Raw genomic sequence first — 16,624 nt, forward strand, 5'->3', positions numbered from 1 at the left:
AATTTCACAATGCTTTATATATATTTTATATACTGGCTATGAATTTCAATCTTTGTATCGTTTCATAGTATAGAAATAGCACATCACACATGCTTTACGATGAGTGCACGCACGTTTGCTCGTCCCCCGGAAAAGTGCGGACACGTTATTTTTGAGAATTAGGACAAGAAAAACCGTCTATTTTCGACCAACGCTGATTTTTCTTTAAGATAAGATCATCTTACGAGCCAGTCGTCCATGATGGATCCGTCGCGGTTCGTTAGCTTGGCATGTCTATCCAGGGCCAGCACCTGGTCCCGGCTCGTGTTAGACTCAGGGAGATACAGACAAGCTGTCATGCTTTCCCCCTGATGAACCAAACAGCAGAGCAGTTATAGCAGCCACTAGTTATCCAACAATCCCTCCCCTACTACTACAAATAAGTTTGTAATCTACACATCATCGGTTTTTACACGGATGAGGATCTATGAGTCAACATCCTACGCTTATATATTAAAAGATATTTTACAATTTTTTGGCAATTGTACAGGCTATAACATAGATTAATGCAATTCAGTTTAAAAAAATGAATGGTAGGTATTTTTCCAACTACATGCAGCTGGGTTTTATTTAGAATGAAACTATACTACAAATTATGATACCTGTATCCAGAACACCAAGGGCACTGAGGGTGGCAGGAAGTCAATGAAGGGCAAGTTGAAGGACACGTCAAACAGCTCTCCAATAACTGCCAAATGACCTTCAAATGCAAAAAATAACATAACATTCCAAGAACATAAAAGTGACAAGCATATATATATGAGCAACTGATTGCAATCACTAAAAACCGCACATGAGTGTAATATTTACACACCTAACGTTTGAAAACAAATCTAATAAATTTTTTCCCAAGAATTCCATTCTCTGCGTGTCAGTCCCTTCCTAGCTACGCCTGCCTTCCAGTCGGTTTACTCCACCTGCGTATAAGTCCACTAAGTCATCTATAAGCCCCATATTATCTCCATACGTAAAGTTATCTATCGACACCACGGACAACATCGGCAGCACTTACAATTCTCCGGCTGCTGAGAGGAGCAGTCGATCCAGTTCCACTCGTTGACCAGCACGACGATCTCAAACTCCTTGAGGATCATGCCGATGTGCCAGGTGTAGGGGACGAAGTGTAGCAGGTCGGGTCGGGACTTACTCGACCAGTCGTCTATCATGTCTGCAAACACACGTACGCACGTGCCAACGATCGATGAAAACATTTATAGCCTGATGAAGAGAGATAGATTCTCGAGAGCTTGCCGATTAAAATTTAACACCCTATTCTATTTTTCTACATATAATATATACGGTTGGTTTTGATGTAAACGGATAGAAACTGTGAATAATGTTTAATACGTTAATTTCGTCGTGCGTCATTCGCAATAGAGGTAAAGCTCTGTCTACATGTCAATATCCGCCATGCCAGCCTACAAGCCTTCCGCATAGACTGTACCTACCGCAGAAGAACTTCTTGTGGTGGTAGAGAAGCCAGCCGGTGATCTTGCTACCCTTGAGGTCGCAGACCCAGTCTTGATGGAGGTTCCAGAAGCGAGGATACTTTGCCTTCACCTGAAACTGAAACAAGCACATCGACAGAGCATCAGATTCCTACACGTGATATGAGTATATGTGGGGAGCTATGGGGGGTAAGCATGCTGTACAGCTCTTCTTAGTGAAACTCATGTCCCAATATCTGTAGTCATCCACAAAACACAACAAAAAGTTAATAAACATATGGTATGCATTTCAAACTATTGTAACAAATAAAAAAAATGAATTTAAATTTTTTTCCCCCCATGTATATCGCAGTTTCTATAATCGCAGTCACATCAACGGTAATGCCATTAGTCTACTTAATTAAAACGATAAGTAATTTAGCATCAACGACACGATGCCATCGCGGCCTGTATGAAGTTGCAGTTAAAATCTAATCAATTACTATGTTAATTTAGCTTAATATAGCACCGTCTCACTTCCAGTGTCTCTGCCTGTATGAAGTTGCGCTTAAAATCTGATTAACTAAAACGTTAATTAAGTAATGTTAACTAATATGTTATGTAACTTTAATTAAAATGTTAATTAAGCCTTAACGGTAATGACACAATGCTGCCTCACCTCCAGCGTCTCTGCCTGCATGAAGTTGTGCTTAAAATCTAACCAATTAGAATGTTAATTAAGCATTAATGACACAATGCCATCTCACCTCCAGCGTCTCTGCCTGTATGAAGTTGCGATACTCGAGACTGGTGCTGGTGTCCATGTGCAGCAGCTGGCCATCGATGACCGCCGTGTAGCCATCCACACTGATCACCCACGGCACGGACCACTCGATGTACGAGCCGGGACCCATGTTAAGGTGCAGAGCATTCGTCTCCTGTATGCGGGGAAGCGCGAGGGGAGCGCAGTGAGTATGATAGTTTTATGCTGAGGACACAAGGATATGGATGTCTCTACTATAGGGAGAGAGCATGAGGGGAGAGCTGTTAGTAGCATGGCATACTCATGACCTGACAGTGTACACGCAAGCACTCCAGTTCATCTACTATAGGCAGTGAGTTTAGGTGGAGAAATCAGTATGATGACTTCACAGTGAGAACACAAATAGACCAGTTTGTCTCGGTTTGAGGCAACAACTACTCAAGGTTTCAAGACAATTTATTTGTGCAAGACGTTGATATACAACGTTCAACAATTACGGCAACATTTCAATTTGAAGATAGAGAAGAAAAACCAGACACTACACTATATAGTGCTAGAGCAAACCACCCCTTTCTCACCAAGTAGACCAAATGTGCTCACCCCACCCAATGGGAAACAAAAGCATCACCTTATTCTTGGTGAAGAGTATGTCTATGGTGGCATCGTCTAGGCAGCTTATCTGTATGTCGAACGATACTGGTTGCCTTAGTTCCCCTGGCTGTGGTTTCACTGTCACCGGGATAGGCTGGTACTCGGCCGGATAGAACAAGTTATATAGATGCTCCCTGCAAGCAGAAACACGAAAGAAAACTCACCAAATGTCTTTTAATCATTAATTTTATTGATTACCAAATTACAATAGAACATGGGATAATATTGGGATATAAGGATAGGTGTGCTGTATGTGAAAACCGAGTTCGATTATTTCGATGACATCACATAAAGTATAACCTTATTATAGCATGAAAAACCTAATTATACATTCTAGCAAAAGTAGATAATAACACAAGCGATACTCCCGACATCTGTGAAGGACAGGAGACCTTACAGCTCCTGCTACATGACCCTCACCTCTGACGGTCGGCCCACGGACCGTAACTGAAGTTAGTTCCCTTCCCTGTCTTCACTTCCAGCCCCCAGTACGGCGGGGGAGTCTCTATCTTCTCTCCTGAAGCCAGCTCCAGCATCTCTGGCTCATCGGGTACCAGTCCTATATACGAATGAAAGCAATACAGGTAAAATATAACACCTAACCCTGCAACACTGGTAGATAACATGAAGAGAAACACGTTCTCAACGTTTCCAACAACAGTGGAAAACGGGCGGTAAATTCACGTGAAAATTACATGGCCACATGGCGTCCACAACATTTTACTCCAAAGTAACGAGGGCTACCCGAGAGGAACCGCAACGTCCCGTAGTGCGGCCTGCGGGTCTATTGTTCGAACGCGCATTATGACGTCGGCATCACCATGGTTACGGCGATGACGGAGGTTGATTACCTGGCTCGTCAACTGTGTAGTACACCTGCATCTCGCTTGAACTGAGCACGACGAAACCTTCGCCCATGTAGCGCGGCGGCCTGCAAGACAAGTGAACAGCTCGTGGGGCAGAAGACACGTAGCAGACGCAAAATATGACCCTGAATAATAATGATGTTGATACAGGTTGAGCATACCTTATTCGAAATCGAAAAGCTCTAAAAGTCTGAACATTTTTTTGATGTTTTTTTACTTTTCTGATTGTGTTCGGTGTACGTGGTGTGTATCACGAACGAAATTATTAAGAATAATTCATATACTGTAACTACGTGCAGGCTAGAAACATTGCATTGAACATAAATGAGTTTTTTGTGCTTAAACTTGGATCCCATTTCCGAGTTGCCACAATGTGACATCCTAGGGGTATACAACGTAAAGGCATTCCAAACTCCCCAAAAATCCCTGAATCCAAGATTCTTTCGGCCCAAGGCATCTCAAACAAGACATGCTTGACCTGTTTATATAAAATCTACACAGGTATGAACGTAAACATGCATATCCGGTTAGTATATACACACATATCGCGGCTTCTACAACTGCTGTACTACCTGTGACTGCAGTGAAAGGCAGACAATGCAACATCTTTTTATATGTCCACAACTCCATGCTCCATGCACTGAAGATGACCTCACAGAAGCCAACAAACATGCAGTTAGCTGCGCAAAGCACCGGAGGAACACGACATGACTTTGGGATGGATGGACGCGATATAACGCGCAGGTTGTTACAACACTCACTCGTCGCTCGTTCCCGTGTATTTCGGGCTCGGCGCCAGCATCACGCGAAGATTCTCAAGCTTCCCGTCGACAAAATGGCGGAATCGGTCGAGCGGACTGGAGGCGGGCTTCGTCGTGTAGAGAAGGTGCGCTTCGTCCACGTTCACACACAGCGCCGTCGGCACCAGGTGGTTACCCGCCACCAGACGACCCTGCGCGAGACACATCGTCGTCATGACGACGCGTTAAACACAAACTGACGATGCGTTAAACGCAAACGTACGTCGTTTTTATACACAAATTGATGCCGTGTTAAATGCAAACCCGACGCTGGCATTATTCGACGATCCATTTATTGGCTACGTGGCGTTATTCTGTTACGGTATTATTCAGTATTTTAAAACGAGGTATGATTTTCACAGTGGTTTTTTTCTTGATGATGTGTTTTCATTATATAACCATGCATCTAAAATCAGCTGCACTAATAATGCAACTAATAAGACCGGACCGCGATCTATCCATAAAATTATTCATTTACGATAACTTTTATATATTTTTTACATGCCGAAATCTACCGCACAGCTAGGGCTAAGTTCGCTCACCGCGAATATTTCGATCTTGACAACGGGGATGAGGTCTCGCCACTGCAACCCAGTCGTCTCAATCTCCAGCTTCGCTTGCTCCCTCTTCTTCTCGTTCGCCTCGTACTCCTGGGGGTCATAACACCAAAATAGAACATTTTACTCCGGATGCTTAAATTGACTACGTCACGAATTTGCTATGGTAAAATTTGTAAAATTTGTGTTGCCATTTTTTTACATTAAAAGTAAGAACTAACGGGACTAAACGTATCGTCAAATTCTTATCTGATAATTCTTACCTCTCAACTAGTTAAAAATCAAAAAATCGTGGACGATTTGATATTATGTTCCTGACATTAATTGCTTGCTATGGGCTATGTATGAGTCACGAGTATATGTTCCCATCAAACAATATAGTAAAATAAGAAGTATAATGCAGCAATTTTACCATAAAAAGTGAACAGAATTACTTATATTTTGTGAAAAAGTGGAAATATATATTTTTGTTTTACTATTTACGGTGACGTAATCACTTTAATCACTTTAATCAGGTTCCAGCCGGCTCCCCGTAATGGCTGATCAGCCCTAGAACAACTAGCAATCAACGATATCCCGCATTTCACTCACAACCCAAATTCCACGGTAACCAACAATGGTCCTAAATCACACGACCTGCTTCTCTGAAATTATGCAGACAAACAATTTCCAACAGCAACGAACTTGAACCACTTAACCGAAACATTCGAATCTTCTCTATATAATAAGCAGACGAAAACTGCAGTCAGAAGCTACGAGGCTCTACACCTCTCCCTACGTTTAGCTCATCCCACACCTGTAGTTTATCCGGAGGAATCATGTTTGAGTCGAGGCCGAATATTTGCTCGAGCTTGCTATAGAGGGCGCTACGGTTGTAGACGTGGCATTCCGCGCTGTTCATCTCAACGTAGAGTCTCGTGTCAGAATGCGACATGTCTGGCGATAGCAACAAGCATCGCGCGGGTCAGATCCAGGTGGCGTCACGGTATGGCTTTCTACTCACTATACGGTACTACCACAACGAATTGTCTCGACAGAAAATCATGAATGTCTTTTTTTTATTAATTTAACCCGGGGGTGAATCAGTGTAACACTCTATTTATTCGATGTCCGTAATAATATATTATATCCTTTATTATCAGATGCAGAAGGTGACGAAGATGCAGAATTTAAACGTTATATTTCACGTATCACATATAATTAAACAGTTCAATATATGTTACAGGTGACTCTGACGATTGATGCGGCAGGGGGCACCGGGTTGGCGGACGCGGCAGGGGGCGCCGGGTTGGCGGACGCGGCAGGGGGCGCCGGGTTGGTGGACGCGGCAGGGATGCTGTACCTTCAGTGATCTCCTTGCGCACGTAGGGGCGCCACCAGTGGAAGACCGCAAACCCGTCGAGCACTCGCACGGTCAAATCCTCGCTGATGAAGTGAACGTCTCTGAACATGATCTTTCCCGAGAGGATGGCCATCGAGAAAGAACCTAGCAAGACGGAAAACTTATCGCGTGAAATCCGACGTGCAGGCGAGAAACAGAAGGAAAACTTCAGCCTCCATGCCAGTAGTACATGTAGTAGTTACATCACTATAGATCCCACATCAATAATTACAACATACGTACCGGTACCACATAGTTCTGTAACACAATTACCTACGACAGAACTAGTTTCTACACTGATAATTAGCACACTACTGTGATTCAATATTAATTATGAATATGATTAACGATTTATGTGAGCATTACTAACCTTATAAAGGTAGTTAGCGTCACACTGCTTACCAATTTGGATATGTCCTGTCTTGTATAGTCTGTTGAGAACTTTTGTGAGAATCATGCCTAGCACTCTTGAGTTGTAGTAGATCAAATACAGGTACCTACGCATATCAAAATCACACCCAGGCATCTCGTAAGCTGCATTGTAGCACATCAGTAATTAGCAGTACATACAATTATACTGTGTAAAAATATCACAGAAATACTGAACATTTGTGCATTTAACCCGACATTGTCAAATATCTATGATAATGCTCATTGCTATACTGATAGCATAAATATTACCAAATAATTCACAAACATATTCTTTCAAATAACAGTATTTATTGCACTATTTACACCAGCTACCTTTGTTTTTTTTATATATATAATTGTGTTGTTACTTGATTTGTTGTTGCTTGACTGTTACCTGAGGATTATGTTCATTCATGAACGCGTGTTACTGTCAGATAGATTCGATAAGTTATACCAAGTGTAGCTCTAGTACTATAGCCCTTGTTCGCCACAGGCGTGGGGTGAACACAGGCGTGTAGCGAACAACATTCACACTGTGGCGAACTAGGGCTATAGTGCTAGAGCTAGACCAAATGTCGCTGTAATGTATGTTATTGGGATGTAGTGTAAACCTACCAGATGATGCTGATGACGAGGGAGAACAGGAGCCATGGGAAGCTTCCCTCCAGCTCCCCATGGGTCACGTTCAACGGATCCCAACTCATGGCTCTATCAGTCTGTGTTAACTCATCTTGTTCTGCTACATACAGGACATAGAAAAAACATTTAGTCAACGATGGGTGCATTTAGATGGGGGTTGAATCAGTGGCTGATCTCGATCACGAATTTTTGTCAAGAATGTAAAAAATGTCTGCGCTAAGTTTTCCTGATCAGTGATCAGACTGCTCGTGTGATCCTACAGAAAACTAGTCAAGGCCAGGCCTCAACCAAAACTTCAGTCTGTACTGTGTACATGCCATCCTAGGCTAAATACACACTTTCCCGGAATAAGTTAACATTCCCCTGGATTGAAGTGGGCAAAATGCACTTGACAGCATGCTGAACCATCCCGCACTGCACCGACGCTAGCTCTAGTACTATATAGCCCGCGTACAGTTGCCGCAGGCGGCCTGCAGGCGGCCGTTGCCGCGCAGGCAGCTTGCGGCAGACCGCCTGTTGCCGCAGGCGGCCTACAGGCGCCTGCGGCAACTGTACGCGGGCTATAGTACTAGAGCTACACCAACGCGTGCTGAAGGCTGAAGCATCGCTGCTGCGTGAAGGGCCGTGCCATAGGCCTATGCTGCGCATAGGCCGTGCTAATCCGCGAACGGGCGGCGTAGCATAGCTCCAAGAAACGGTATTCCTAGGGTTAGAATACCCTAGATGTATATTGACGTTAGTCACACAGCCTGGTCGGGTTAGGCGTAGCATAGATGATAGAGTCGTCCTCGCCCGATTCACGAACCCGACGTGTGCAACCAATGATCAATGTCAATGATTGATGGCATTCAGTGATTCACTGACTGTGACTGTGTCACGGACACTGTCGCAGTGACTAGTAAATTAGTGTTATACCTATGACATGTGTAACAACTCAGGGACAATTGTGTTTTCTCACACACTACACCGATTTGTGTGCAACGGTAGTTATGTTTACAACTACCAGTTACTAACTATCACTTACAAACCTGTTTAGCTTACGATAGTACGGCCAAACCCATGAAATATACAGGGAGAATACCATAACAAACAAGAATTATTATTGTCTCACAAGGGGGCGCAGATCTTAATCGAAAAAGTCATAGTTTGCACAAGGAACGCCATGTTTGCTACTGTTGTGCGCCACCTGGCGAAACATATAGTAAACAGCTCTAACTGTTTTTCGCAAGATATGTTACACGCTGTGTTACGTTACATCCCGTAACGTTACGTCATCTTACATTACACTACATTACATTACGTGTCATATTGTGTTATTTTACGTTGCAGCACGTCGCGTTGAATCACATTACTTCACATCCCCCTTACCTTACGTTTCGTTGAGTTTCGTTGCATTGCATTGCATTACATCACGTTCCGTAACGTTATCTTACGTCCTGTCACGTTACGTCACGTTATGTCATGTCACGATGCGTCCCGCCACGCTTCGTTATGTCATGTAATGGAATGGAATGCTATGTCATTTTATGTTGTGTAACATTACGTGGAGTTGCGATGAGTTACGATATACGTCACGTTATCTAATTTTGTTAGAATGAAAACATACGAAACCTGTCTTGTGACATACCTCATTGGGGTCTAGGATTGGGAGAGGACTTGCACCGTAGTGCATAGCCTGATGTTTCAACTTTTCATACATCATCACAAATTCGTAAAACAGACAAATCAAGAATATTGTAATGTATATAATGAGTAATGATTTTTATTAAATATAACTCATTTCAATCTCGATCGACTGCAACACTATTGCAGAATGTTCAACACGGGCATAAAGATTAATATTTTAATGGTTTTTAGAATCATCTACAAGTCCGTGAGACGTAAATGCACGTAAATGTGCGTGATCGTAGTTTGTAAAATTATTTTCACATAAGCTACCAATACTGTCACCTGAGAGGCGATGAACGACTCGCTCCGAGCTAAAAATCACTTCAAGTATTGCCGTACCATTGCGTAAGATGGTATGCTGACGTTACCAATCGAAATAAAATGCATCTCATTTTAACAATACATTCACGTCAGCTATCCTTCTAAGAGCGCGCTGGAAATTCTTCCCAGTGAACTTCGTAAGGATCTATTTAACCGAACAACACCATCATACATCCGCGCCGTGTGCGCGTATTAGCTTCATCGCGTATCAAACCAATTTCTATATAATCTACACAAAGACGGCTTGACACTTGTTAATGGCTAGTACTTCGCCGCTAGCAGTAGCCAGGCTGTCGCGGCAAGGAGAGCGAGGATGGTGGTGGGAGTGGTGACGACTCCTCCGGCGCTCTTCTTCGGCTCCTCCTTCTCCCAACCCTCCTCGTAGTCTCCACAGAAACCGTTGAGGATAGGCTGCGCAGGAATTCCTCGCCTGAAGACGCAGATGGAATAAAATAGAATGTGATGACAATTCTCCCAGTACAACAACAACAACACAACAACAACAACAACGACGACGACAACAACAACGACAACAACAACTATTACTACTACTACTAATAATAATAATAATTATTATTATTATTATTATTATTTTTATAATTGGACACGTGTGAGCCTCATCGCTATCTCGCACGCGCCGTCATTTCCTCTTTATTTCCTCGTCTCTCTCTCTCTCTCTCTCTCTCTCTCTCTCTCTCCTCTCCTCCCCTCTCTCGCTTTCTTCTTTCTCTCTCTCTCTCTCTCTCTCTCTCTCTCTCCCTCTCTCCCTTTCTCTCTTCTCTCTCTCTCTCTCTCCCTCTCTCCCTTTCTCTCTTCTCTCTCTCTCTCTCTCTCTCCCTCTCTCTGTGTCTCTTTGTTTCTCTGTCTCTCTCTTTCTCTCTCCTCCTCTTCTCCCTCTCTCTCACCCACTCTCTCCCTCTCCCTCTCCTGCAGTATCAGCAGCACTCGTAACAGTCGCGTTGTCTAACGTTGCTACGAGGTAAAATAAGACATAGTAAAGAATCACAGACGAGTAGCGCGTGAGTGACCTCGCGTGTGACCTTGCTTGGGGGCGACATTCTACGCATTTTTTCGAAGCATCAAACTGTACTATCGTGATCGCGGCTCTCGCCCATGCAGCGTACGTAATGCTAGCTCGTTCCCCAAGGCGGTGCGTGTATATACGTATCGTTAACGGAGCGTGAAACAACGACTCACCTGTGCCAGTGTTTCAGCGTGACGTATCGCACGTACCTTAAATGACACAGGATGCTGCGAACGTCACCACGACGTGGCTCGATCGTGTTTAATTATACTTAATTAGGATTAAATATGCTTGCTTTGCCCTGATCATGAATTGCGATTATACTTAACTGGAAAACTGAGAAACGGCACATTTTTATTACCTGGGGAACTGGGAATGAACCCTCCCCCGTATCTCCTTCTATCCTCGTGTACTGTGTTTGTTCTGTTGCTATTGGTTACCTCAACATCCTGCATCGATGTTCGTCCAGGCGGTACATGGCGTCATCGGTGTTGTTCACCTCCCTCGCGCTCCAGAGTCGCTCAGCCACCGCCGAGGCGCGGGGCCTGCGCAGTATACAAGCTATATATAATAATATATTTGTGTGTGTGTGTGCGTGCGTGCGTGCGTGCGTACGTGCGTACGTGCGTGCGTGCGTGCGTGCGTGCGTGCGTGCGTGCGTGCGTGTTTCTGTGCGTGTCTGTGCATGCGTGCGTGCACTGGCGCTCACAGGTCTTAAGAAAGTAGAAGCACAGAAGGATAAAATCTTCAGTGCTAATAAAAAGCAAGCGCCATAGGCGCGCTGCATGCTAGGGGGGTCTGGGGGCATGCCTCCTTCCTGAAAATTTTTGAATGGTAGACGTCTGGAGATGCAATCTGGTGAGTCTTGCGAGAGAGATTTAGGAACAAAATGTAGGAACAAAATTGTTTAACCCAAAATTTACTGGAAGCACTGTGCTTCCAGTGCTTCTATCTGCGGGTGCCACTGCGTGCGTGTTTCTGTGTGCGCGCGTGCGTGCGTGCGTGTTTCTGTATGCGTGCGTGCGTGCGTATGTGTGTGTTTCTGCGCGTGCGTGTGTGTGCGTGTGTGCGTGCGCGCGGCGTGCGTGTGTGTGTGTGTGTTTCTGCGTGTGTGCGTGTGTGCGTGTGTGCGTGCGTGCGGCGTGCGTGTGCGTGTGTGCGTGAGTGCACGTGTGCGCGTTTCTGCGTGTGTTCGTGCGTGCGGCGTGCGTGTGTGCGTGCGTGCGTGTTTCTGTGTGCGTGCGTGCATGCGTGCGTGTGTGTGCGTGCGTGCGTGTGTGTGCGTGCGTGCGTGTGTGTGCGTGCGTGCGTGTTTCTGTTTGCGTGCGTGCGTGTTTCTGTGTGCGTGCGTGCGTGTGCGTGCGTACGTGCGTGCGTACATGCGTGCGTGCGTGCATGTGCGTGCGTGCGTGTTTCTGTGTGCGTGAGTGCGTATGCGTGCGTACGTGCGTGCGTGCGTGTGTGCGTGCGTGCGTGTGCGCGCGTGCGTGCGTGTGCGTCTTATCGCATGCGACATCGCGGCGTGGTGCGTTATTTACATTTCCGTCACAATGCAATCATTGCATTAGTGCGCTTGCCATCGATATCAGAAAGATTAATGTAAACGATTTATTTTATCACGTAGGCCGAGATTTGCTAACTATGTAAACGTACACGCTGACTGTGTAAGCATATTCATTGAGACAATCAGCCTTATACTATCGCTGTGAAAGCTAGATCACGGAAATCAAATAAATGACACATTTCAATATCGGTTAGGGTTAAACTGATTGGGCAACTGACAGGTGTTACTATGATATCGAGGCAGTAGAAGATATTCAATGTTATCGAGATATGTGGGGGAAGATATTTATTCAATGATGACGTCCCCTGCATTAACCTCAGTGTTGTGTGTACACAGTGGTTAATATAGTCGCTGTGTATCATTACTCACCAAAGTCTAGGCAGCAGGTTGGTTCCATCCACGTACTCGTGCCACATACACGCCTCTCCTCCTATCATCAGCTTCTTCTCTTCATCGGTTCCTGCGCAGCGAAGGCAAGGATTCACGTGTGTTTGCCCGCAATATATTTACGGTACGCACACATCGGCGGTTATTTGCACACGCTGCGTGGCGTTGCTGTGGTGATATAGTGATGGGGAGATGGGAGATGGGGAGAGATGGGTTAACGTTATATTCGCGTCGTGGTGGATGGTGCACGAGCAGTCAGTTTCATGCTGACCTTATGCGTTGCTGCGTGAGGTGAACGGATTTGTCTGTGCGTTGAATTTAATTTCATTAATTTTCAGTTGTTAATGCTGCGTCTTTCAGTTCATTTTCATCTCCACATAATATCAATTAAGAGCTAATAATACATAATGTATATAATGTACATATAATTATATATAATGTACATGTATAAAGTATTATTCACTCATGATAATACCATTATCTTACCGTTCCATGCGTATGGGTCGCAAAGATAATAAATCTTCCAGTCCTGACCGTAGCTGATGTAGTTGAGGTACCAGCATGAGGATAGAATCATCTTGTAACCATGTGCTGCTACCGCCGGGATGTCGGTGAAGTTCTTCCACACCTCAACCACCGTGTTAGGATCGGCCTATAGGTGGCGCCCGCAAACATTCTAAATCTCATCACGTAAATACGCGCGGCTTAAAATGCACTTTTGATATCAACAGGAGTGTGTAATATAGAATCAATATTAGATTATAGAGTCTATATTAGATATATAGAATCTATATTAGATACATAGAGTCTATATTAGATATATAGAATCTATATTAGATATATAGAATCTATATTAGATATATAAAATCTATATTAGATTTATAGAGTCTATATTCTACACTCCTGATATCAAGTTATTGCCTAACCTGTATGATACAGGCGGTTCCGGTTCCGGTTCACTACACTAAGTGCTACCAAGGGGTACAGGCGGTTAGTGTAGTGAAGCGGAACCGAAACCGCCTGTATCATACAGGTTAGTTATTGCCGTGTCGCCGATGCTCAATTGTCTGCACGTTTGTCCGCGAGAGGTCGCCTCGTAAAACCTTCATCTAGGGTCCCTATATACAGATATCTGTATATAGGCACCCTACCTTCATCTATATACGCGGTCAATTCCTTCTGATTACTAGAAGAACAGGATTATAGAATCATTATAAAAATCATCAGATCACAGCAGAATTATAATTCCATTAAGAATTATCGAGATTATATCCGCGAGTGACCAATGGTGCTCACTGCAGTTCATGAAGTCAGACGACTGCCTGAAATCCAGAACTTTCCAGAACATTCAGAGATGACCGAGAGAAACCAAGGACAAGCCCTGCATGCGTAGCTCGAGCTATATATACTCACCACAACTCCATCGTCTATCGGGTCCTGCCAAATGATGTATTTGGCCTCTAACTTCTTCATGATGTCCAGAACCCGCATCGTGTAGTATTCCTGCAGCTTGCCATAGTCCTCGATTCCGTTCTGCTCCATGAAATAGGTGATATTCGGATTGGACTGCCTGCGTGTGTGTGAGACGAGATTGCTGTTCTGTACTGGATGGTCTCATTAAGGGCGTGTACCAAAACACGCGCGCACGCACGCACGCACGTACGCACGTACGCACGCACGCACGTACGCACGTACGCACGTACGCACGCACGCACGCACGCACGCACGCACGCACGCACGCATTATTATTATTAGTATTATTAATATTACTATTTACTACTACTACTACTAGTAGTAATAGTACTTCTACTACTGCTGCTGCTGCTGCTACTACTACCACTACTACCACTATTATACTACTACATGACTATTGCCCCTACGCACCAGCAGTAAGGGTAGGCTTCGTCCATGCCTAGATGCATGTAGTCGTCAGGGAAGATGTCCTTCACTTCTGTGAACAGCTTCTCTAGGAATTCGTAAGTCGTGTTCTCCATGGGGTTGAGCATCTCGTAGGCAGCGTGCTGCGTGTAGTTGGCAGTGCCCGGGTGTTCGCCGTCGCCCCAGCACGGTGTGAGGAGCTCTGAAGGTACGCACGCACGGACAGTGTTAATTAACAGGTATGTATGTAGCCGCACACACGGTGTGAGGAGCTCTGAAGGTACACACGCACGGACAGTGTTAATTAACATGTATGTATGTAGCCCCACACACGGTGTGAGGAGCTCTGAAGGTACACACGCACGGACAGTGTTAATTAACATGTATGTATAGCCACACACGCGTGTGTGTCTCAACTAACTCTTATTATTCGCATCATTAAACACATACGGGCACGTGTTAACACCGTGTTTGGTGTGTGTGTGTGTGTGTGTGTGTGTGGTGTGTGTGTGTTTGTGTGTGTGTTTGTGTGTGTGTGTGTGTGTGTGTGTGTGTGTGTGTGTGTGTGTGTGTGTGTGTGTGTGTGTGTGTTTGTGTGTTTGTGTGTGTTTGTGTGTGTGTTGTGTGTGTGTGGTGTGTGTGTGTGTGTGTGTATGTGGTGGTGTGTGTGGTGTGTGTGTGTTGTGCTGTGTGTGGTGGGTGTGTGTGTGTGTGTGTATGTGTGTGTGTCAGCTAACCCAAATCCTAGCCCTAACCCTAACCCTAACCCTAACCCTAACCCTATACCCAACTCTAACCCTAACCCTGACCCTAGCCCTAACTCTAACTCTAACCCTAACCTTAACCCTAACCCTAAACCTAACCCTAATCCTAACCCTAACGCTAACCCTAAAGCTAACCCCAACCCTACAATGTATTTTTTATTACATCATATCATGTTATAGCTAGCGGAATACGCACCAAGATGAGACTGTCCCCAGCTGATCGTGTGTCCGGGAGTGTCGAACTCGGGAATGACCCGGATGCCTCTATCCCTGGCATAGTCAATAATCTCCTTTACCTCCTTCTGCGTGTAGATGTGCTTGGGGGAATATGCGCCCTGTAACGGTCAAGCAACGTTGTCATCATCCTGACAGGAGAGGGAAGAAGAGATGCAAGGAGAATGAGAGAAAGAGAAAGAGAGAGAGAGTGAGAGGAAGAGAGAGGGGTGAGAGGGGGAGCGCTAAAGAAAGAAAAAAGGAAAGAGGGAAAAGAACAAAACCAAAATATTACAAGCGGCTGTACTACCCTAAAAAATATATTTATTTATATATATATAGTTATTTATTTATTTATTTATTTATTCATTTATGGTAGACCTACTACAGACAGATCTATGATGCGTCGTTCCTGCTGTTACCTTCTCTGAGAGTTCGGGGAACGTTGTGCTGACGTATGGAAACGACTGGTCATCGACGATGTGCCAGTGGAAGACGTTGAACTTATTGTAAGACATCGCGTCCTGTGGAGGCAAGGAAAGACGCCGCGGTCACACACACACACACACATACGCACACACACACACGCCATCTTGATTTTAATTATTAGATATAAAAGTATTAAATCCGCGCCTGTAGTGAGATATAACGTATAAAGAAGAAGTCGCGCCTGAGATGTCAATATTTGCAGACGGATTTACGTAATCACACAACACCGCGAGGGAGACGCCTTGATAACAAATGCTGACTCACTACACCGACACCGACACACATGAATATCTTAGAAAGAACGTGACGTCTGGGTTGTAACTCGTGTGTGTGTTTGTGTGTGTGTGTGTGTGTGTGTGTGTGTGTGTGTGTGTGTGTGTGTGTGTGTGTGTGTGTGTGTGTGTGTGTGTGTGTGTNGAATAGTCTTCAATGCTGTAATTGGCATTCATCAGATACTAGACGTAGGGAAGGGAACCAAACATATTAATTCCATCAGTAGTGAATAAAACGCCTTTGTTTTCGTTCACTCCTGATTCCATGTATATAACGAACCGCACGCGAATAGACCTTTTATATTGCTGGCACAGACAGTATGTAAGGGAAAAGAGTTTTCATATTCCATCACGAGTGAATACAAACAGTTCGTTTTCATTCACTCTTGATTTGACGCGGTGGGCATTGCACAGGAGGATCCCAGGGTTCTCTGCAATGACGACCTTCTATATCAGCAGTATATTATATTATATTAGTATAGTATAGTATAGTATAGTATAGTATAGTAT

At 44.5% G+C, this 16,624-nt stretch overlaps 2 protein-coding genes across 2 annotated transcripts in view; both read right to left on the reverse strand.

Annotated features, from left to right (window-relative positions):
* Nucleotides 1-8,585, reverse strand: part of LOC106818703 (uncharacterized protein KIAA1109-like) — a gene marked incomplete at its 3' end in the record, with an annotated part of 13,680 nt that extends 5,095 nt beyond the window's left edge. The window contains exons 1-15 of the mRNA XM_014823379.1: nucleotides 8,559-8,585; nucleotides 7,511-7,634; nucleotides 6,887-6,981; nucleotides 6,446-6,589; nucleotides 5,900-6,039; nucleotides 5,089-5,196; nucleotides 4,508-4,698; nucleotides 3,732-3,811; nucleotides 3,301-3,439; nucleotides 2,858-3,014; nucleotides 2,234-2,404; nucleotides 1,488-1,605; nucleotides 1,052-1,207; nucleotides 642-739; nucleotides 225-347 (exon numbers count right to left, since the gene is read on the reverse strand). Of these exons, the coding sequence (XP_014678865.1) occupies nucleotides 225-347; nucleotides 642-739; nucleotides 1,052-1,207; nucleotides 1,488-1,605; nucleotides 2,234-2,404; nucleotides 2,858-3,014; nucleotides 3,301-3,439; nucleotides 3,732-3,811; nucleotides 4,508-4,698; nucleotides 5,089-5,196; nucleotides 5,900-6,039; nucleotides 6,446-6,589; nucleotides 6,887-6,981; nucleotides 7,511-7,599 (1,809 nt within the window). The remainder of the gene's footprint in view (nucleotides 1-224; nucleotides 348-641; nucleotides 740-1,051; nucleotides 1,208-1,487; nucleotides 1,606-2,233; nucleotides 2,405-2,857; nucleotides 3,015-3,300; nucleotides 3,440-3,731; nucleotides 3,812-4,507; nucleotides 4,699-5,088; nucleotides 5,197-5,899; nucleotides 6,040-6,445; nucleotides 6,590-6,886; nucleotides 6,982-7,510; nucleotides 7,635-8,558) is intronic.
* Nucleotides 8,586-9,271: 686 nt separating this feature from the next.
* Nucleotides 9,272-16,624, reverse strand: part of LOC106818704 (beta-hexosaminidase subunit beta-like) — an 11,929-nt gene continuing 4,576 nt past the window's right edge. The window contains exons 2-9 of the mRNA XM_014823380.1: nucleotides 15,776-15,877; nucleotides 15,337-15,475; nucleotides 14,383-14,578; nucleotides 13,912-14,068; nucleotides 12,985-13,150; nucleotides 12,481-12,571; nucleotides 10,988-11,092; nucleotides 9,272-9,953 (exon numbers count right to left, since the gene is read on the reverse strand). Coding sequence (XP_014678866.1) covers nucleotides 9,785-9,953; nucleotides 10,988-11,092; nucleotides 12,481-12,571; nucleotides 12,985-13,150; nucleotides 13,912-14,068; nucleotides 14,383-14,578; nucleotides 15,337-15,475; nucleotides 15,776-15,877 — 1,125 coding nt within the window. The 3' untranslated portion in view covers nucleotides 9,272-9,784. The remainder of the gene's footprint in view (nucleotides 9,954-10,987; nucleotides 11,093-12,480; nucleotides 12,572-12,984; nucleotides 13,151-13,911; nucleotides 14,069-14,382; nucleotides 14,579-15,336; nucleotides 15,476-15,775; nucleotides 15,878-16,624) is intronic.

The sequence above is a fragment of the Priapulus caudatus genome, unplaced genomic scaffold (genome assembly GCF_000485595.1).
Source record: "Priapulus caudatus unplaced genomic scaffold, Priapulus_caudatus-5.0.1 Scaffold2442, whole genome shotgun sequence".
Classification (NCBI taxonomy): domain Eukaryota; kingdom Metazoa; phylum Priapulida; class Priapulimorpha; order Priapulimorphida; family Priapulidae; genus Priapulus; species Priapulus caudatus.